The sequence below is a fragment of the Dipteris shenzhenensis genome, chromosome 9 (genome assembly GCF_047967505.1).
Source record: "Dipteris shenzhenensis isolate YYH24624 ecotype China chromosome 9, Dip_SZ_1.0, whole genome shotgun sequence".
Taxonomy (NCBI): domain Eukaryota; kingdom Viridiplantae; phylum Streptophyta; class Polypodiopsida; order Gleicheniales; family Dipteridaceae; genus Dipteris; species Dipteris shenzhenensis.
Genome location: NC_141604.1, coordinates 7976849 through 7996140, shown reverse-complemented (window position 1 = coordinate 7996140; position 19292 = coordinate 7976849). Strand labels below are relative to the sequence as shown.

Sequence of the window (19292 nt, the reverse complement as noted above, 5' to 3'; positions counted from 1 at the left end):
CGAATGCAAAGAGAAGGGACACTACTCTTATGAATGTCCAAAGAATCCACTTGCTACACACAAGATAGGTACCCAAGCAAAGAATGCTACCAACAATAACAGAGGCAATGGAGGGAGAACCAGTGGACGTACCAATGGTAATAGTCAGCGCAACAACTCCGCATGGATCAACTACATTGATGATGGATCCCATGATAAATCTTTCAAGCAAGAGGGCGAGGATGAGGACAACGACACTAAAGATGCCAACTACACCCCTTCAGGTAAGTGTTATTCATGTAAAAGTGCATCTTATTTTCGTACTTCTTTGTTACATATGACTGCACTATTGCACGAAAAAGAACATAGTGTCTTATTTGATGATGGAAGCACCCATGATTTCATTTCGCAACGTTTAGTTGAAAAGTTAGGGCTCGCAACCATCAAAACAAAATATAAAGTCAAATCAGCTTTTCAAGGATCGAATTATATAATTGTTTGCAAATGGTTAAGGGTCTTGAGGTGACTTTAGGGCCATTAGTTGAGAGTCATGATTTCTTAGTTGCTCCTTTGCGTGAGCAAGATCTCATTCTAGGGATGCCCTAGCGCGTCGATCATAATGCCAAACCTGATTATCTTGTGACTCAAGGCAGTGAGACTATGACTTTAGAATGCGACAAGAATCTTCCCTCTTAGCCTATATTGTCACATACCCAAGCTAAAAGAGCTTTGTGCAAACGTGAGAAGACATATCTGGTTATGGTCAATAAGATTGAGGCTAGTCCTGAGACTAAGAAAACTAAGCAAGATCCTTTGGATCCTTTTCTAGCTACCTATGACGACTGCTTTATGGAAGACTTACCCCCTGGCCTACCCCAATCTAGACCTGAGGATCATAAGATTGACCTTATTCCAGGTAGCGCACCACCGTGTAAATCACCATATAGACACAATCCTACTGAGCAGCAAGAGATTCAATTCCAAATAAAAGATCTTTTGGCTAGAGGCCTAATTCGACCTAGTAGCTCACCATTTGGGACACCCATTCTTCTTATCTAGAAGAAAAATGGAACTTTCCGAATGTGCATCAATTATCGTGCCTTAAATAAAATCACGGTGAAAAATCGATATCCCATTCCGAGAGTTAATGATCTGCTTGACAAGTTGAAAGAATCCATAATCTTTAGTAAGATTGATCTTAAGTCAGGATATCATCGAGAGTGATCGAGCCTGATATTTTCAAGATTGCTTTTAGAACCCAGCTGAAAGCATTCGAGTAGATCCCAAGCAGGTAGAAGTGATAGTAAACTGGCCACAGCCAAGTAGATCCCAAGAAGGTAGAAGGTTTGTGTAGTTTCTATCGCAGATTTATTAGAAATTTTGCACACAAGGCACATCCATTGACCGAACTACTGCGTAAGACTCTTGCTTTCTCTTGGGGTGAGTAGCACAGTTTAGCTTTTCAACGACTTAAGGGTGCAATGATGCACACACCAGTTTTGACCATGCCGGACTTTATAAGACCCTTCTTTGTCATGGTCACTGATGCTAGTGGATAGGGTTTTGGGGCTGTGCTCATGCAAGATAACCATCCAATTGCATTCAAGTCACGTAAATCAAAACCAGCAGAGCTAAACTATTCCATGTATGATAAAGAATTAGCCGCTATGGTGCATGTCCTTAAACTTTGGAAACACTATCTTATGGGTTCCGAGTTACTCATTAAGACTGATCACCAAAGTCTTAGACATCTCCTTACTTAGCTGGTGATCTCGGATCGGCACATTAAATGGGTTGCCTTTATTGACATCTTTAAACCGATGATCCAATATCAACCAGGCAAAGACAATGTAGTTGCCGATGCACTGAGTTGTCGACCTAGCATAATCTCAGTCATCGAGGGAGACCCTTTCGAGCCTATGAAGGCGGACTATCCTACTGATCGAGACTTTTTAGAAATTTGGCATAAGATCAAGCAAGCTAATAGCACCCCTATGGCCTCGTATTCCATTCATAATGACTATTCATTCTACGAAAAGCGCTTGTGTGTCACTGCACCATTTCGACACTTGGTACTAGAAGAGGTACATCAGCCACCCTACATGGGACATAGAGGCGTCACTACTACGTATCAGATTGTAATTCAAGATTTTTTCTGGCCTAAGCTTAAAGTTGATGTTGCAACTTTTGTTGCACAATGTCTTATTTGTCAAAAAGTCAAAAGCTACAAGGGCAAATATCAAGGTTTACTTATGCCTTTACCAATTCCTGATGGCCCATGGGAGCAGATTTCTATGGACTTTATTACAACATTTCCTATGTTGGACCGCATTCTTTGACAATCTTGGTACGAAGTTAGATTTTTCCACTGCTTTTCATCCCGAATCTAATTGCCAAACCGAGGTCACACAAAATTCTATTTGTGACATGTTACGTGCTTACGTGTCTGGTCAGCCAGGCAAATGGGACAAATTTATACACATTACAATTTGCCTACAACAACACTAAGCACTTTGCTACAGGCAAATCTCCCTTCAAAATTGTCTATGGAAAGACCATTCCTACTCCATTGACCTGCCTTAAGCACCAAGCAAAGGTTGCTGATCGATTTACTGAAGATTTCTCTAGCATTTTAGCTACTGTCAAAAAGAATATCGAGCATGCTCAAGCTGTGTATACTGCACGTGCAAACAAGGGTAGAAAGAAAGTTGTATTTGCTGAAGCTCGGAAGCTTTTTGGGGAATATACATAAATACATAGGAGGTGGAAGGAGAGCACCACACCTATGGGGGGAGATTGTACCCAGCAGGCATGTTTTGTCTCTTCCGTTTGTGAGTTTTGAGTGTGACCAGGCTGCTAGAGTTATGAAGATACTTGGATGCTCATGTATGTTTAAATGGGTTTGAGAGCACACATGTAAACCCACGACATTGGTAGGGTTGTCAAAGATGCTAGTCTCTGCTATAAAAATGCAGGAGTGGATGGCATTTACCTTATGTGTGGGTCGACTTAAGGAAAGGGGTGCCCTTTGGGCAAACAGCACCATTGAGCCCAACAACTGAGTGTATGCATGTTTTGATATCTTTTTACTAATCTCTTTTTTGCTGAAGTCAAGGTTTTGAAGTGATCACCCTTCCCTCCCAAAAAAAAACCTTTCCCAATTGTGACTAGCATACTATCATTAGATTCCCAATTATTGTTTCAAAGTTGTTACACCTTGTTGCTTGAGTAGTTGATTCCCACCCTCAATTATTGGCTCTAAGTACCTAAAAATATTTCTGCCCCCTCTCCCCACCCAAAAAAAAAGGGATAAAAAGTAAAAGCATCTCAACAAGTTTACCAAAAGAGGGCACTCAAAGTAAATCAGGAGCTGCCCGCACTTATCCTGTAAATGGCACTCATCCTGTAAACGAAGACGGTTAGTGCTGTTTAACCTCATGATAGTCAACTGAAGGACCATCAATTATATCTCTTTCTTTTTTATTATATATACAGTAAATGTTTCTTGCAATTGGTTTGGTGAATGACTTGTCGGAAACATACCAACAAAGTTTTGCGTCGTTAACTTATCTCAAATGTCAGGATTGCCAATGCAATAAAATCGGGAACATATACTTACTTTTGGACAAGTGGCAATATGCATCAACATGGAACCATTACTAAAGGCATCAATAACTCAACAACTAAGGATTTCAAGTTTTGCTTTTATTCACAAAAACTACGAATTGGCAATGCAATGGATACTAGAACTTTGAATAAGAAAGAACATTACATCAACAATGGAAGGGATTGAAATGTGAACAAGCTTTCCATTATGAATATGGCAAAAACTAAGATTACAAATCCAAGAGAATAGTACAACATTGTATTTCAAGAACTAGCATGAAGCAAAGTGCTTCTAGGCTCACACGTTACATCATTGTACATATCGACACTTTTTGCATCATAAAGAAAACTACAAGATGATGTTATGATATATTGGCATGCCTCTCCTTATCCTAACCATGGTTCAACCTTTAACTATCAATCGCCTTAGACTATCTTATCTATCCCTAATGAATTCATTTGATGTAGAATTAGGGATTCAAGGAGGTATGGGGTTCTTTAGCAGACGGAGAATTTTAAGTAGGTCACCACAAGCCACCCTCAAGAATTCATTCCCAATACTTGTTTCTCAATGGTGATCGTTCCTCTACTCTGCCACTAGCTTTACATAGGCTCCCTATCCTTTTAGAACTACCCTTGTGCGACGGGAAACGGTCACGGAACCTGCAAATCCTTGAAAAACACAGCAACACTCTTCGAAAATATGCATAACGCCAACAGTGGGTTTAAAACACATGCTTCTTTCATGCACATACACACATATGTGGCTACCTACATGTCATCGCAAACCCTTTGATCACATATCCGACATGCAAACTAGCATCCCTGGCATGAGTTTGCGAGACAGAATGATGTCTATGGTCGAGAGATTTTTTATAATCATCTACATGCACCTCAGATGGCATTTCTGTGAATGACCAAACAAAAGTTCACAAGGCATTGAGCTACACCAGCTGATCTCTACCACAAAAATATAGCGATAAAATAAATCAAAAGATATCTAATTTACCTTTATCTTTTTTCCCATGTTACAGGCACCAGCATTGATTTGTACAACCTCAGTTGAACCAAAGTAAATATATACAGTCTAGGAACCCTGAAAACTTTTTATGAAGATACACCCAGTACCCATGTGTGAGTTGTGCTAATTGGCGTTCATAGTATACAAGATATCTTCTAAGCCTAGAGGCCCTGTGCACATGAAGCACCTTGATAACATACCTCATTAGCTTCTTACAACTCTCATAAAAGTGAAGGTATTTTGAACTGAGAATTCTTCTTTTCCGGAAAGTAATATACATTCACTCTCAAACAGGATATACACATGATAATCACTGGAAATTCAGAGTCTCTTTGGCATGTGGGGGGGCACCATCAGCTTTGGCATACCCATGGCCCCTAAGTCATCTACCTTAGGCCAGCAGCTGCAGCAGCTTGAGGCCCTGCTTTGGCTCTCATTATCTTGGCCTGGGCAAGCATGTCATCATAATTCTGCAGAAAGTACAAAAATCCACAAGTCCATGTTACACACCATATAGCATAAGCTTTCCACAGCAACATTACTCCATAATAAAACCCTTGTTATGGAAAGGTTTAGTGTGCATACCCTTCTTTCCATGGCAACGCCTCGACTTTCGATAACCTTATCAGCTAGACCATAATCAATGGCCTCCTGAGCCCTAAAATATCTCGGCCTTTGAATATCCTTGCAAATTTCATCTTCTTTCTTGCCAGTACCTCTGGCCAGCAGTTCAATGTAGTAATCTGTATTGGCATCCAACTCCTTTGCCTGCATTGCAAGCATCACAACTATTGATGTCATTAAGGGCAGCATATTCGTTTTCAACATCTTATTCCAAGAGCAGTGAAGTGCTTTACCTTTATCCACATCTCAGTTGCTGCACCACTTGACTGGTTTACTTTAGGGGAATAAAGCTTTGCTGAAACCATGAGTTAAGAACCAGTTGACTACTTTTCCTTGGATTTGAAAATTCGGTCAGCCATCTAAAGTAAGACAAAAGCCCAAATTTTGTTTTCATGTTACATTTAAAAAGAACGAAAAGTTTCATCAAAACTTACTGACACTATTGGGCTGAACAGCACGGAATCCCTTCTCCCCTTGAGAGAGCAGCATTGCTGCTTGCCCAAAAGCCATTCCACAGTTCACAGTGTAAACTTTAGCTTTGACATACTGTACAACAAGGCAACTTCACAGTCAGACATACCCTGATAGAAATGTCATGTTGTTTCCCAAAAGTAGCATCATAAAAAGATGTAGACTTGACATCTACTTACATGATTTAAAACCCTTAACTCCACTAAGGTCATAAAGCAAATCACAATAACCATTTATCAAGATAAGAGCCATGAAATCATCAGCTTGCGGCAAACCATAGCGAAGATTGGTTGAACAACAGTTTTAAGATACGCCTTACAACCAACACGTGAGGAATCACCCCTCCCCCAGCCCTGCTGCTGTTGAATTCCCAAAAAAAGGATGCAAATACTGCCAGTGTGAGTGAAAACATCTGAATTGGTGTGTGTGTGTGATGTGTGTCTCTTCATTTTCATCTTCTTCCAGTTTATGAGTGGTAGCTGTCTCACTTGGGGACAGCTATGAATGTATATTCTTCTCAGTGAAAGGTTTAAAGTGTGTGTGTCTCTTCTTCCGGTCTACAGAAAGGACATACCGCAATTGTGTCAGCGATAGCGTAAGCCTCTGTTTCGAATCCAATGCTCTCCCTTTTGTCATTCTAAACGCAAACCATACAAATACATTAATACAAACAAAGGCTGTCCATTAAGTTACTTCCTACACAATTAACACATGAAACACCCATAGCTACATTTGCATACAATTGAACCGGCATAGCAATCTCCACATTGGTACTACTTTGATCAACAATCCAGATATTATAAAGGTGTTATGGTACTATTCATCCCCAATATCAAGCTATAATATCAACAACAAAAATAATTAAACATATTCTCAAAGCCAGTTTAAACATCCAACCATTTCATTCAACAAAGGTCTGTCCAGGGCTACAGTCTTGCAGCAATTCAATAATGACAAATAAACTTCTTTTCAATACCTGCAACGTTCTGACAAATTAGCAACTACACACGTGATCCATGACCAACTATGATCTAGACATTGGATAGTGAATTTTGCTGGATGCCTCAATAAAGGGACGGAAGACAACGGCTGCAAACAGACATTCAGTCTCTAAAGTGTCCTTTTTAGTCAGATTACTGCACATTTCTAGAAAGATATATCACGTTTAAAGAAGCGTGGCACTGTGGATAGTAAAATAATAATATCGAGTCATTTGGCTTGTTTATATGGGCTATTGACCAACATGAAATAGGTGATAGATGTGTTCTTTTGTAAATCATTCATAATTTTACTGGCATCTTTAGGTTCCAAATGGAAATTTCCAAATGCACACAACTCATAAAAAGAGAATGAGCAAGTTTCTGACATCTGAAAAGTGATTCTCAAACGAGGAACATAGCTATCTACCTAATGATTGAGAGTACAAAATATCCTTAGCTTCCCCTTTCTTCTAGTATGATAGAGGCTGCTAGTCAGGGACAGAAAAGCTCAGGTCATGAGCAGACAATTAAGTTTTGAAGGATTTAACAGATGAAATCAAATCGGAATTCTGCAAATGGTGACTTTGCACCTGTGAATTCTGGAAGCAAAGTTGCTATATTTAAGTGAATTCAGCAAGTGGATTAAAAGATTTGCAAATAATTGCATAGAAAATTTAAAAATATTTCATAGGTGTGAAAACCAAAGGCTACGAGAGTCTTAGAATGCTGATGAAAGATCTACATTTGCAAACTACACCGAATTTGGGCACAAATCAAGCAGTGATTGGCTGCTTTCAATTCTGCCACGTTTTCCATGATAGACACTAAATAGTGCAAACAAGCGACTAGTGCTGTGTATTGCAGGCTCATTAACTGCAGAAGCAATTTTGGAGCACTTTTGAATTTGGTGTAATGTTTTAAGATGCATTCCAGTGAAACTGGTAGAATCTGTAGAAAACGAATGCCAAAACTGTGGCTTATGCAGTATCATAGTGTTTTACTGCATGCAAGCTTAGCTTTTTGACAACATAAAGAACTAGTTAGAAAGGGAAAAAGTTCAAGTTCATGCAATATCAGAACAGGATCGTGAAAAGCAAAAGAACAGGCCATATCTCTATTGCAAGAAGCATAGACCCTGGCAGTTGATAATGGCATCTGCACCAAAAGTGGGTCTGCCATAGACACTTAATAGGGCGTGGCGTCTTGCACCTTGGACTCAATACACGTGAACCTGAGTACAACCCTGTAGATGTGTTGATGGTCTGTACATAAGTACGTTGATGTAGTTAGCATGGCATCCCCATCTTTCTGTTCCACTCATCAAACTTCTTGGCTTCTATATTTGGTGGCATCTTCTCTTTGCCTTCAATGAGTCTCTGGAATCTCTTGCTGCCCAACCAAAATATCCTTCATTGTGAAATTCAACATCAAACAGTTTAATAGTCTCGAGCAATTGTTTAAAGTTTGAAGATGACATCTTCAGAGCTTACCAGAGGTTCAAATGCACCCAGATTGCCCGCTTCCCAAGGCCTTACACAGCATGAAAGTGAATGAAATTTGAACATTTAAAGCAGCATATCCCAAATCCACAGGTGCAACAATAGATTCAAAACAGCTTGTATGATGCTGTGTCTTTGTGACCCGCTGAAAGCAAGCCGCTCTCTTTCTCTCTCTCCCCCTCAAGCTCACAGCTCACCGTTTAGGACTCCAGAGTAAGGCCCTAAGCCTCGTCGCCCAAGACTCTCAGCCCCAACACTCTCCGCTCAAGCCTCTTCGTTTGAGATCATACGCAATTGTTACATCAAGGAACTACAAATGAGACTTTTAGAGATTGAGTCACAGGTGAGCTGTTTAAAAAGCATGGGTAGAGATGAGGTAAACGAGGAAGTCTTAAATGAAATGCAATAGCTCCCCTCCACCACAAAACATCAGAAGGCAATTCTAGTTTATATGCAACTGGTCCAATTCTTTTAACAACCTTGAACAGACCACAGTATCTGGGGGATAATTTCGGAACCAAACCAGTACTTAGGCTCTTGGATTCCTTGGGAATACGCAAATATACCATTGTTTCTTCAGAGAACTCTCTGGGTGAACGATGTCTATTAGCATAAGCTCTGTCCCGATCTTGGGCACTTCTAATAGACTCCTTGGCAAACTGCAACATTTCTTGCATGTCTTGCAAGAATTCTTTGCAGCATCATTTTGAATTCCCTTTAACCCAACCATAACTAGTGACTTAGGTTGAAACCCGTACATAAGCACAGAAGGCCTGTAACCACTACTCGAATGCTTTGCATTGTTATAAGCAAATTCGATTATGGGGAGATAATCTTCCCATGAAGACTGTCTCTTAGAAACATATGCCCGAAGCATATCTTCAACCAATTGGTTGACCTTCTCTATATTGCCATCAGATTGTGCATGATTTGAGGAACTCATACTTAGAGTAGTTTCCAACTTCTCAAAAACAAGTGTCCAGAAGTTACTTGTAAACTTCGAGTCCCTGTCGCTGACTATGTCAGACGGCAAACCATACAGCTTAACAAGTGGTCCACAAACTCATGAGCCAGCTGAACAGCTGAAATGGTTGTTCTAGTAGATAAGAATCTAGCCATTTTTGTCAAACGGTCTACTATGACCCAAATGGAGTCATGACCCTTGCACGTTCTAGGCAACCCAGTAATAAAATCCATGGAAATACTTTCCCATTTATTACCCAGGATTTGCAATGGCTATTAATAAACCCGCGCTTCTAAGACGTTCTCCCTTAGTAACTTGATAAACCTGACAACCTACCACAGTGTTTTCAATAAATGCACGCATCTTAGGCCAATAAAAGGTATGATTTCACAAGAGACAGAGTCTGATGTATACTTGGATGTCCAGCACTAGGAGCATCATGACACTCCCAGAGAATCTTGGATCGAAGATCCGAAACATCTAGAACACATATCTTTCCATTCCGAAACAGCAAGCCGTTCCTAATCATCCATTGACCTCCCGCTGCCTGTACCATAGGTGGCACAATCCCTGAGTCTTGGTCAACCATGGAGCTCCCATCCTGGACTTTATGCCAATAAGAACTGAAATGACTCAGTTGCGCAAAGCCCTCTCAAGTATTGAAATAGGTCTGAGGATATTTTCGTAATTGACAGCATTTACAAACTTGACTCGACTTAAGGCATCCGCCACACTATTTATCGAACCCTTTTGATCACGTATTTCGAGATCAATATCTTGCATTAATTCCGCCCATCTAGCCTTTCTTCTCCTCAATTCAGACCCGTCACACACATACTTAATTGACTGATAATCTGTCAATACAAGAAACTTCGAACCATACAAGTAGTGTCTCCAAACCTTCAGAGCATACACAACTGCATAGAGTTCTTTTTCTAGTGTGAGCTAACGATATTGGGTGTCGTCTAGCTTCTTACTCTCAAAAGCTACGGGTCTGCCCTCTTGGAATAAAGCTGCCCCAATCACAAAATCACTCGCATCGGTCTCTAAAACATAAGACCGGGTAGGATCGGGTAATGCAAGAACGGGTGCTTCCTTGATAGTTAACTTCAAGGTTTCAAAAGCCTTATTTAATGCATCATTCCAAGAGATCGGTTAGGTAGACCTGCGTCCACGACCTTTCATTATGTTGGTCAGGAATGCCGTGATGTTCGAATAATCACGCACAGACTTCCGTAGAAAAATCGTGAATCCTAGAAAAGAACGAAGTTGTTTCACAGTCTAAGAGATAGGCCATTCCAAAACCTTCTGGATACGATCTAGATCAATGCTAATACCTTCAGAAGAAATCTTGTGTCCTAAGTAAATGATTTCCTTCATAAAAAAGTCACATTTACTTATCTTAGCATAGAGCTTATGCTGTCTTAAGATAACCAAGACAATCCAGAGGTGTCTAATGTGATCCTCTAGCGTCCGGCTATATAGCAAGATGTCATCTAAGAACACGACAACGAATTTTCCTAGAAAATCACGAAACAAATCGTTTATCATTTGCTGGGATGTAGCGGGAGCATTGGTCAAACCAAAAGGTAATATGAGAAACTCATAGTGGCCATAACTAGTGCGGAATGCGGTTCTATCTATGTGTTTAGCATAGATATGAATTTGGTCATAACTCGTACGCAAATCAATCTTAGTGAAATACTTCGCTCTGGCCAAATAGTATATCAAATCATCGGAATGAGGAAGAGGATATCAATTCTTAATGGTCACTTTATTCAATCGTTTATAATCTATACACATTCTCCACGAACCATCTTTCTTTTTTCTTAAAAGGACAGGTGCTCCCCAAGGTGATTTACTTGGGCGAATATAGCCCATATTCAGATAATCTTGTAGCTGTGAAGCTAACTCATCCTCCTCAAGATGGCTCATCCTATAAGGTGGAATACTAATAGGTTGAGCCCCAGGTACTAAATCTATGCGATGGAGTCTCAATTTCTTGGAGTTGCTGTGTCAACCCCGTTTGATTCACATTAACTCGCTCGAACTTTTCATCAAAAGCAGTGATAAATTCACTGAGGGCAGTCTTAGTAACCAAATCATCGTAGAGGCCTTAGTCATCATTTGCATGGCAGTTCACATCTTGATGGGTATCTAATGAAAAATGACTGCCTATGCATCACCCAGGAGATGAGAAAAAAGATTTTGGAGGAATGCCATGCACCTCCCTATGCTGGACATAGAGGAATTACAGCAACAACTCTAGCACTAGAGAGGTATTTCTTTTGGTCAGGGATGCGGAAAGATATACATCAGTTTGTTACTGAATGCCTATGATAGACGGAAGGCACCTGGCCTACTTATGCCTCTTCCCGTGCCTCAGGCACCATGGGAAAGTATTACAATGGACTTTATTTTTGATTTGCCAAGATCATAGTCAAGGAATGATGGGATTTGGACTATCATTGATAGATTCAGCAAGCTAGCTCATTTCATTCCAGTTTGCAAAACCATAAAGGCAAGATTATATGGCTAAGCTTTTCATGGCACAGATATTTAAGCACCATGGTATGCCTAAGTACGCTGAATTTTTCGTCATCTTTTCACCCTCAGTCTGATGGACAATCAGAGCAGGAAAACTCTACCATCTTGAATATGTTTAAATGATATGTCTCAGACCACAAAAGCAAATGGGAACATTATTTGCCTTTGCTGGAATATGCTTACAATAATACGGTGCATACCTCCACAGGTAAAGCACCTTTTGAAATAGTGGAAGGTGCCAGGAAGATACCTCCCATTTTGCGTACAAAAGAGAAAATCTTCGAAGCTGATCGTTTTGTGGAAAGCCTTGAAGAGGCTTACAAGAAGATCAAATATGCCTTGCAAAGAAGTCAGGACAAGTAGAAAAGAGCAACAGATAAGCACCGCAGGGAATTGGTATTCACAAAGGGTGATTGGGTTTTGCTGCGTTTTCAGAAGGCAAGGCTGAAAAATAAGAAAGGCAAGGAAAGGTTGTACACAAAGCTGAACATGCGTTACTATGGTCCTTTCCAGGTTTCTGAAAAGATAAACGAGGTAGCTTACAGGCTGAAGTTGCCTCCGCATTGGAAGATACATAATGCCTTTCATGTGAGCTTATTAAAGCAATATCATGGAGATATTCCCGAGGATTTACCTGATGAGGTGCAGCCTGAAGTGAAAGAACAGGATGAACTTCTGGTCCCAGAGCAGATTCTGGCACACAGAGATAGAAAGCTCAAGGGTAAAGTTATCCGTCGCTACTTGGTAAAATTTCAAAATTACCCATCACTTGATGCGAAATGGATGGAAGAAGGTGAACTGGCAAATCCACTTGGGATATTGCAGCTTTACCTTGATGCTTTCCAGTTAAAGCTAACTGCGGTCCGGGCTTCTACAAGTAGTTCAGCAGAGCGAGCATCTGGAGCATTACCTGGTGTTTGAGAGGGGGGTAGCACCTCCACTCCCTCAGTACAGACGGGCTCACCGTGATTTCATGAGGTCGCTTGATGACACTGTATGTTTCATCCGAGATACTGAGCTGACAGTATTTCGACTGTGAGACTTCATGATATTGATGCATCTTGACTATTGATCGCCGAGGATCACAGATTTTTAGCAGTGTATATGGATGGATGCATGCCTCTCCTAGCCATATTTTCACTGTCTCTGTATACTATAGCTGCGGCTTTCTTGTATACTCTTTTATGCTATATTTCATGCTCACTCCTGTGTTTTGGGGTAGCAAACTGTGATTTGTTGTTTCAAGAGAGGGGTACGTCATGAGGGCGTGAAATTCTAAGTACTTTAATGTACTACAAGACCGTGACAACTTTGGTTTTAAAAGTCCAAGCATGGGCTTAATAATGTGTAATTAAACGCAGAATGATGCCTAGCACATAAGCGTAATTAATCCCTAGGCCCAAAGGCATTCCAAGGAATTAAAAGAGTGGTTGTTGGAAAATGATGACGTGGCATTTTTAATGGACCCCCTAGAGGGCCATGTACCTTCAGTGGCCCCCCTAGAGTTCCAGGTGGCTCTAGTGCCCCTCTAGAGTTCCAAGTGGCTCTACTGCCTTCTACATGCTCCTTTGCCATCCCTAAACCTTCCTGGGTCTTCTAAACTTCACATGTGTGGTTTTCTCTCTCATCTTCTCCCTTTGTTGAGATTTTGGACTGGTTTTTCAGCCTCCTTCAGCTGAATTCCGTTTTTCTTCATAACTCCTCACCCGTTTGGATTCCTCGACTTCCGTTTCGCCCAATGGCTTCCCCTCTGCCTCCCCTTCGTAGTGATATGCTTTTCCCTCCGTGCGTTTGGTAGAACGGGCAGAGCTGAGCACTTCTTTTGCTGGTCGAATTTGCAAAAGTGGTTTTTTCTGGACCTTTTTGCTTCTACCGTCTCCTGGGCCTCTCCTCTTGAGAAGATACAGCTTTCTGTTGAATTTCGAGTGGTCCCACGCGCTGGTTGACTGATTTTTCTCAGTTTTGGAGAACTTTCCGGCTATGAAACTTCTCCAAAACCTTCTCAATGAATTCCTCTCTGAAGCACGCTTCTTTTGAGCCCAAGAACTTCCATTTCTTCGCGACAGAAGTGCTTCTTTTCGCATTTTTCAATGGAATTCTTGCTGGTCGGCTCTTGTAAATGCTCTTTCTTCATGTCTTTGCACTCCTCTTTGGCTGAGAATGCAATTGGGCATTGGCTACTACGTCCTCTTGGCGATTAGGGACTTGGTTCGAGTTTTCTGGGCTTGGTGAGTTGTGATTTTACTGCTGCAATTTCTTTTTGCCATAAGCTATTGGTTGGCCTCATGTGCCGCCTCTTTCTTGGCTCACAGGTGCCCAGGCAGTGCTACATGAGTCATTCTTTGGTTGGGTACTTTGCTGATTTTATTTTGGAGCTTTGAAAAGCTTTGTGAATGCCATCTGAAAACCACTCAAAGAGAGTGCAGCTAGGGTGCAGTGTGATTGCATCTGGACAACCAATGGAATTGCACTCGGAAAAGAGAATGCCTTTGGGTTGAGCCTATGGGTTAAGTGCACTTATGTGATGGTGTTCTATGCTTGAAAGCCTTGCGAAGACTTAGTGAATTGGGGCTGCGTGCTCAGTTGCAGGGAAGGTCTCCCAAATGCAACTTGTAATCATTTCACTGTGAAATATAAAGAAATACCGAAAGGGGCGCCACGGTGTTTGGGGCCAATTGGGTGCACTTGTCTATGTTTGTTGAGCAGAGGCATTCTAGCCTCCATCCCTTTTTCAGTGGTTTTGTTTGTGAACAAATGGGTAAATGCCAAATGGTGATCATGCAATGGTTAATGGTTGTGATATATGCTTTGTGAGCTGTAAATAAGTGCTGAAGTGATTAAAGGTTTAGTTCCACTGCCCTCTGAGTGATTAGAGGCCGGTTTCATTGGTTCACACACAGTAACTACATTGCTAAGATCATCTTATATCTGGGAATGAAATCATGGTCAAAACATAAGCTACCATCTTATAACCAAAACTCACAGAAAGAGATTTCTAACCTGAGTCCCTGAAGAGTTGATGTAAAAGTAAATTGGCTTGTTAGGATTATCATAATCCAACCACAACAATTCTGCAACCACAAGCTCAGTAACAGCTGGTACAATCTGGAAGATGCACATCAAATTAGAACGAAGAGTTCAATATCTTGAATCACAAAGGGAAATGCATTGGAATGCAAATCCACCTTTCCCATACCGGCATGCCCAAATAGCAAATCCTCGCATCTAACAATAGAGATGGCAAATCTGGGGGGGAAGTCTTTGGCCTTCCATAGCCACCACCACCTCCACGATACATGCTGACACTCATACTCAACCGAGAAGGTCCATTCTGCAATGATGTAAGACTCCACATACCAGTCCCTTCCCTGTAATGCTGTGCCGATGAAATTGTTTTCTGCACACACAAGGATGTACAGCTCAACTTATTTGCACTCAGTTGACACGGCAAACTAATAAGGGGAAAAGGCTTTAATACCTCTGTCACTCGCTCTGCCTGACGCTTGATTGGGCTGTCCTCTGTCATAAACATGTCCATTTGAGAAGCAGAGAGACCGTAGAGGTGACTGGGTACATTTTTGAAGTTTTCTACCACTGCAAAACACCCAACACGGTAATTAAAAATGCAATAGATGTACACCGTACGTTCACATATATATTTCAATGTGTCGAGTGATTGTACACTGCTATATCATTATTTCCTATCCATACCTTTGAAAGCTGACGTGGAGTCTTCTAAAAATCAATATCCCTCAGGACCACCTAAAGTAGGCCCTCATTTCGTCACTGAAAGGAGAAAATTAACCTTCATGGACCCAAGCAACCTTCCAACCCTTACCTTGGAAAGCTGACGTGGAGTCTTCTAAAAATCAATATCCACAATTTCCAGGACCACCTAAAGTAGGCCCTCATTTCGTCACTGAAAGGCGAAAATTAACCTTTCATGGACCCAAGCAACCTTCCAACCCTTCCCTTGCGATTCGTCACAGTGTTTTAAATACTACAGGGACAACCAATTAAGTTTATAATGTCCCTCACCTAAAATAAAGCTATAGATGTCCACACTATATTACAATCGAAAAGAGAGAGGCCAAAAGCGGTGCTGTGAAAAAATTGCAACATCTCGTCGTTCACTTTCAGGAAACTTCCAAACGATCATCGAGGATGCTAACGGTTGTAAATTTGAGGGCCTCCAAAAGCACCTAAACATACCGGTCGCATCTCCTAACAAATGTTGTCTAAACAATTTTATTCTCAATTTTGGGGTTTAGTGAAGAACGATCCATGGGCCATCGTGAGAGAAGAGCTACGAATATGGGAATTCCCGACCGATTGTACAGGGAAATCACAACACGCAAGGGCTCGCCTGGCTTGATAAATCTATTTGTGACTATTCGGATCGGGATACCTACATCCGTCTTTGAGGTTCTCCTCCCGGAACTTCTTGGGTATGTGGTCGAAGGCGGAGGAGGCTCGGACTTGGAAGGCAGGTGAGCATCGATCGGAATTGGAGAAGTTACTGTTGGATTTGAGGCGAGGGTGAGCAGAGAATGAGCCTGAGAAGCCGAGGGGGGAGGAGGAAGCGTTGTGGGAGTGAGCGAGGGAGGGAGAGGAAGCCATGCCTGAGAGGGGGCTCTGAGCAGGCCACGCCATAGCCATTGCTTGTGTGGTGGCAACTAGACTACTCAAAAGAGATGCGTCTCAATTGTTTAGGTCCTTTATTCAAACACCGAGAGAGAGAACAATCTCCAGGGCACCTTCACACCACCCACATGCTCCACTCGTAAACAACAGATGGGTGTCCCCCGCGACACGGAACGGTGTCCCACAAGCACCAATCAAAAGCCTTGGTAGGCTTTGTCAGCAAATAGCACGTTGCATCCGCAATGCTACTACTGTGGCACACTCCTCTGTCAAAGCCCCGCTAGCTGCTGTCGGTTGGTGTGAACCTGGCCTAAGGGTGGGTTAAGAGCGAGCAGCAACCAAGGATGCAAAAGTTGTGTCCTTTGACTTGTCGCAATTTTGTTAGGAGAGAAAAGATTTCCAACACTAAGGAGGTTTGCCTCGCACCATCCCCCGTCCAAGCAGCACTAGCTCACCCACCCAAGCATCAAAAAGGTTTGTAAGCGTGCAATTGCCATGTGTGGAACCTAGAACATAGGGAATCATCCAATACCAATCACATTGCATTTATGGCTGATTTGTGACCATCTTGGTGTGAACACGGCGAGGTAATGGCCAAGCCACCTTTTGGGAGGATGGCCAGGTGGGTCGTTTAAACCTCACCTAAGGGTGTTTACACACATCCATGCCCCCTAATGTGAGAGAAGGGGGCGTAAGTTGACTTGGCCACCGTGCGCATGAATATTATCGGGGTGTCTATAGACTATGCCTGCCCATGTGGTGCATTGAATACATCTGGGCCACAGGCCAAATGTGGTATGCCCACCTTGGGGTAGTCTATAAACCCTTAAATCCGTAAAAAGGGGATGCCCATGAGCGTGGGCTCCCCGTCCATAACCTACTTACGCTTAATATGGGTTGACAAACCCTACACCACCCAATCAAAAACCTACCTCTACGGGCCCTCGTGTCAATGCTTCCTTTTATGAAAGATAACATGTCCTCTAAGTGTGTAACCATACATTGCCCATCCATTTTCTAGCTTGGTCATGCCTAAGCAGTGTGTAACTACCTTAACCATCCACCCTAACCTTTTGCCTTAGGCCGGGTTCACACAAAAAGGTGCCTGCTTCACCCTTTTCTCACCTAGAAAGGGTTACTTCATCGATGTCTTCCAGCTGCTTCATTCACACATCCTGCCTGCCAACTAGTTTTTTGGCCAACCACACCTGCTACCTGATGAACTATAATTGGTCTTGCACATAGCACCAAGGGGGTGGGCGAGGGTGTCATGCTAGAAGCAACAATCTCCCCAAATGAGGCAATGAGGTGTTTGCCCATGTCAATTGTTCGCTGGACGTTGTCGCCTGATGTTCTGAATGGCAATTTCAAGATGCATAAATTGATTGTGATGTATTCAACATGTTCCCTCTTTGTTTGAAAACGGCCTCAGGCAATGGTTGCAATCACCTAGGTTTAACCATCCAACCCAATCTTCTCCCTTAGGCGATCACGAACTTTGCCTAAAGTAACAATTTTTAGAATTTTGAAATCTAGTTTTTTGCAAATGGAAATACCAAGGTAGCAATATTACCAATAGAGTAGTTTTAGCTATAACAAACTATTGGTTACTAGTATAGTAGCAAATTGTGGGATTTCTTCAGTAATGGAATGTATTGGATGCAAATGCATGGTCTGAATGTTTATGTGTGCTTTATAAGTGCATATGCATGCCACCATCTATATTAAATATGTATTAATAGCCACATGCATATGCATCTATGGACCTAAAAATGCATCATGGAAGTACTTGTGTAATAGTCATCATCTATATGAGTGTCATAAGACATGTGCCTGCCTAGCCTTATAAATGCATGAATATACATACGTGTGCCCTTCAACCCTATCGATGGCTATTTTCACACTTTAACTATGGTTGGGTTCACACCGTGCGACAGCCATACATTCCAAACTACGAGAAAGAAGGATGGACAATTGCTCTGTTGTTCACATAGGGCAAAGGTCATCTATGGTCTCATGTCGATTAGAGGCGCGATTGGTCTACAATGTGTGAGACAGTGGATGGTAGCTAGTCACAATGCTTTGCGGTAAGTAAAAGTGAACGCCCACCTCATGTACATGCCACCCAAGTTTTTTTTCCTAAGTTGTCTCTGTAATGTCTAAAGCGCATGCTCTTATCTAGGACAATAGCCCTTAGCATGCCATTTTTAAGGATGCCCACTGCATGGTGTAAGCCCAGCCTCATGCAAAGGTAACCTTTCCTTGAGCCATGTTTGCACATTCCTACTAAGATGATCCAAGCAAACATTTCTTTAAAAAAAGAGACATACTTCGCTATGAGAGTGAAAATGGTACTTCCTCCAACTCCTCTGAATTGTAGAAGGAAGTCTTATTGACAATGTTTGATCAAGAAGGTCAACTAGCACATTACTCATGTACATGGACTAAATAATTCACATGCAATTTGACCTTAAAATCCCCACTACTTAGCCTAACAACTATTTACTCTGCTCACAAAGCAAAACATGCTACCACTTCTTTACTCAGAGCTTCTAATATGCTGACCTTGAGCATTTCTCTCTCTCTCTCCAAATTTCTTCCCAACTATGCATTGTCTACTTGCTAGTAGGGGAGAGTCTCTATGAGCCTCAGTAAGGGATGGAGTATTGATTGCAATGGATGAATAAGGTGAGCTACCGATCATAGCTTTTGTAAAGTGTAGTGGAATGTCTATGTTGAGCCTTGCATCCATCACTTTGGGCCTTAGGTGCATCCTCATTAGATGAGGATTTAGATCCATCATGACTAAAAGTATAGTTGGAGTAATATTTTTAATGTCCTACGAAAAAAGGAGTATTTTGAGCGATGCCATATAGAAAAATTTTGTTTCTCTAGTGCATTATAAAATCAACACAACAAAAAATAAAATGCTAACCCCATAGGAGGTACATTGTGAC

At 41.7% G+C, this 19292-nt stretch overlaps 1 protein-coding gene across 1 annotated transcript; it reads right to left on the bottom strand.

Moving 5' to 3' along the window:
• Positions 1-4647: 4647 nt before the first annotated feature.
• Positions 4648-16359, bottom strand: CLPR1 (CLP protease proteolytic subunit 1). The gene is made up of 9 exons (XM_087379737.1): positions 16104-16359; positions 15170-15285; positions 14888-15088; positions 14692-14796; positions 6276-6338; positions 5665-5776; positions 5464-5525; positions 5192-5374; positions 4648-5076 (listed from the first exon to the last, which is right to left on the bottom strand). Exons 1-9 carry the CDS (start codon positions 16348-16350, stop codon positions 4993-4995), a joined length of 1173 nt encoding a protein of 390 aa, XP_087235863.1. The 5' UTR covers positions 16351-16359; the 3' UTR covers positions 4648-4992.
• Between the last annotated feature and the right edge of the window lie 2933 nt (positions 16360-19292).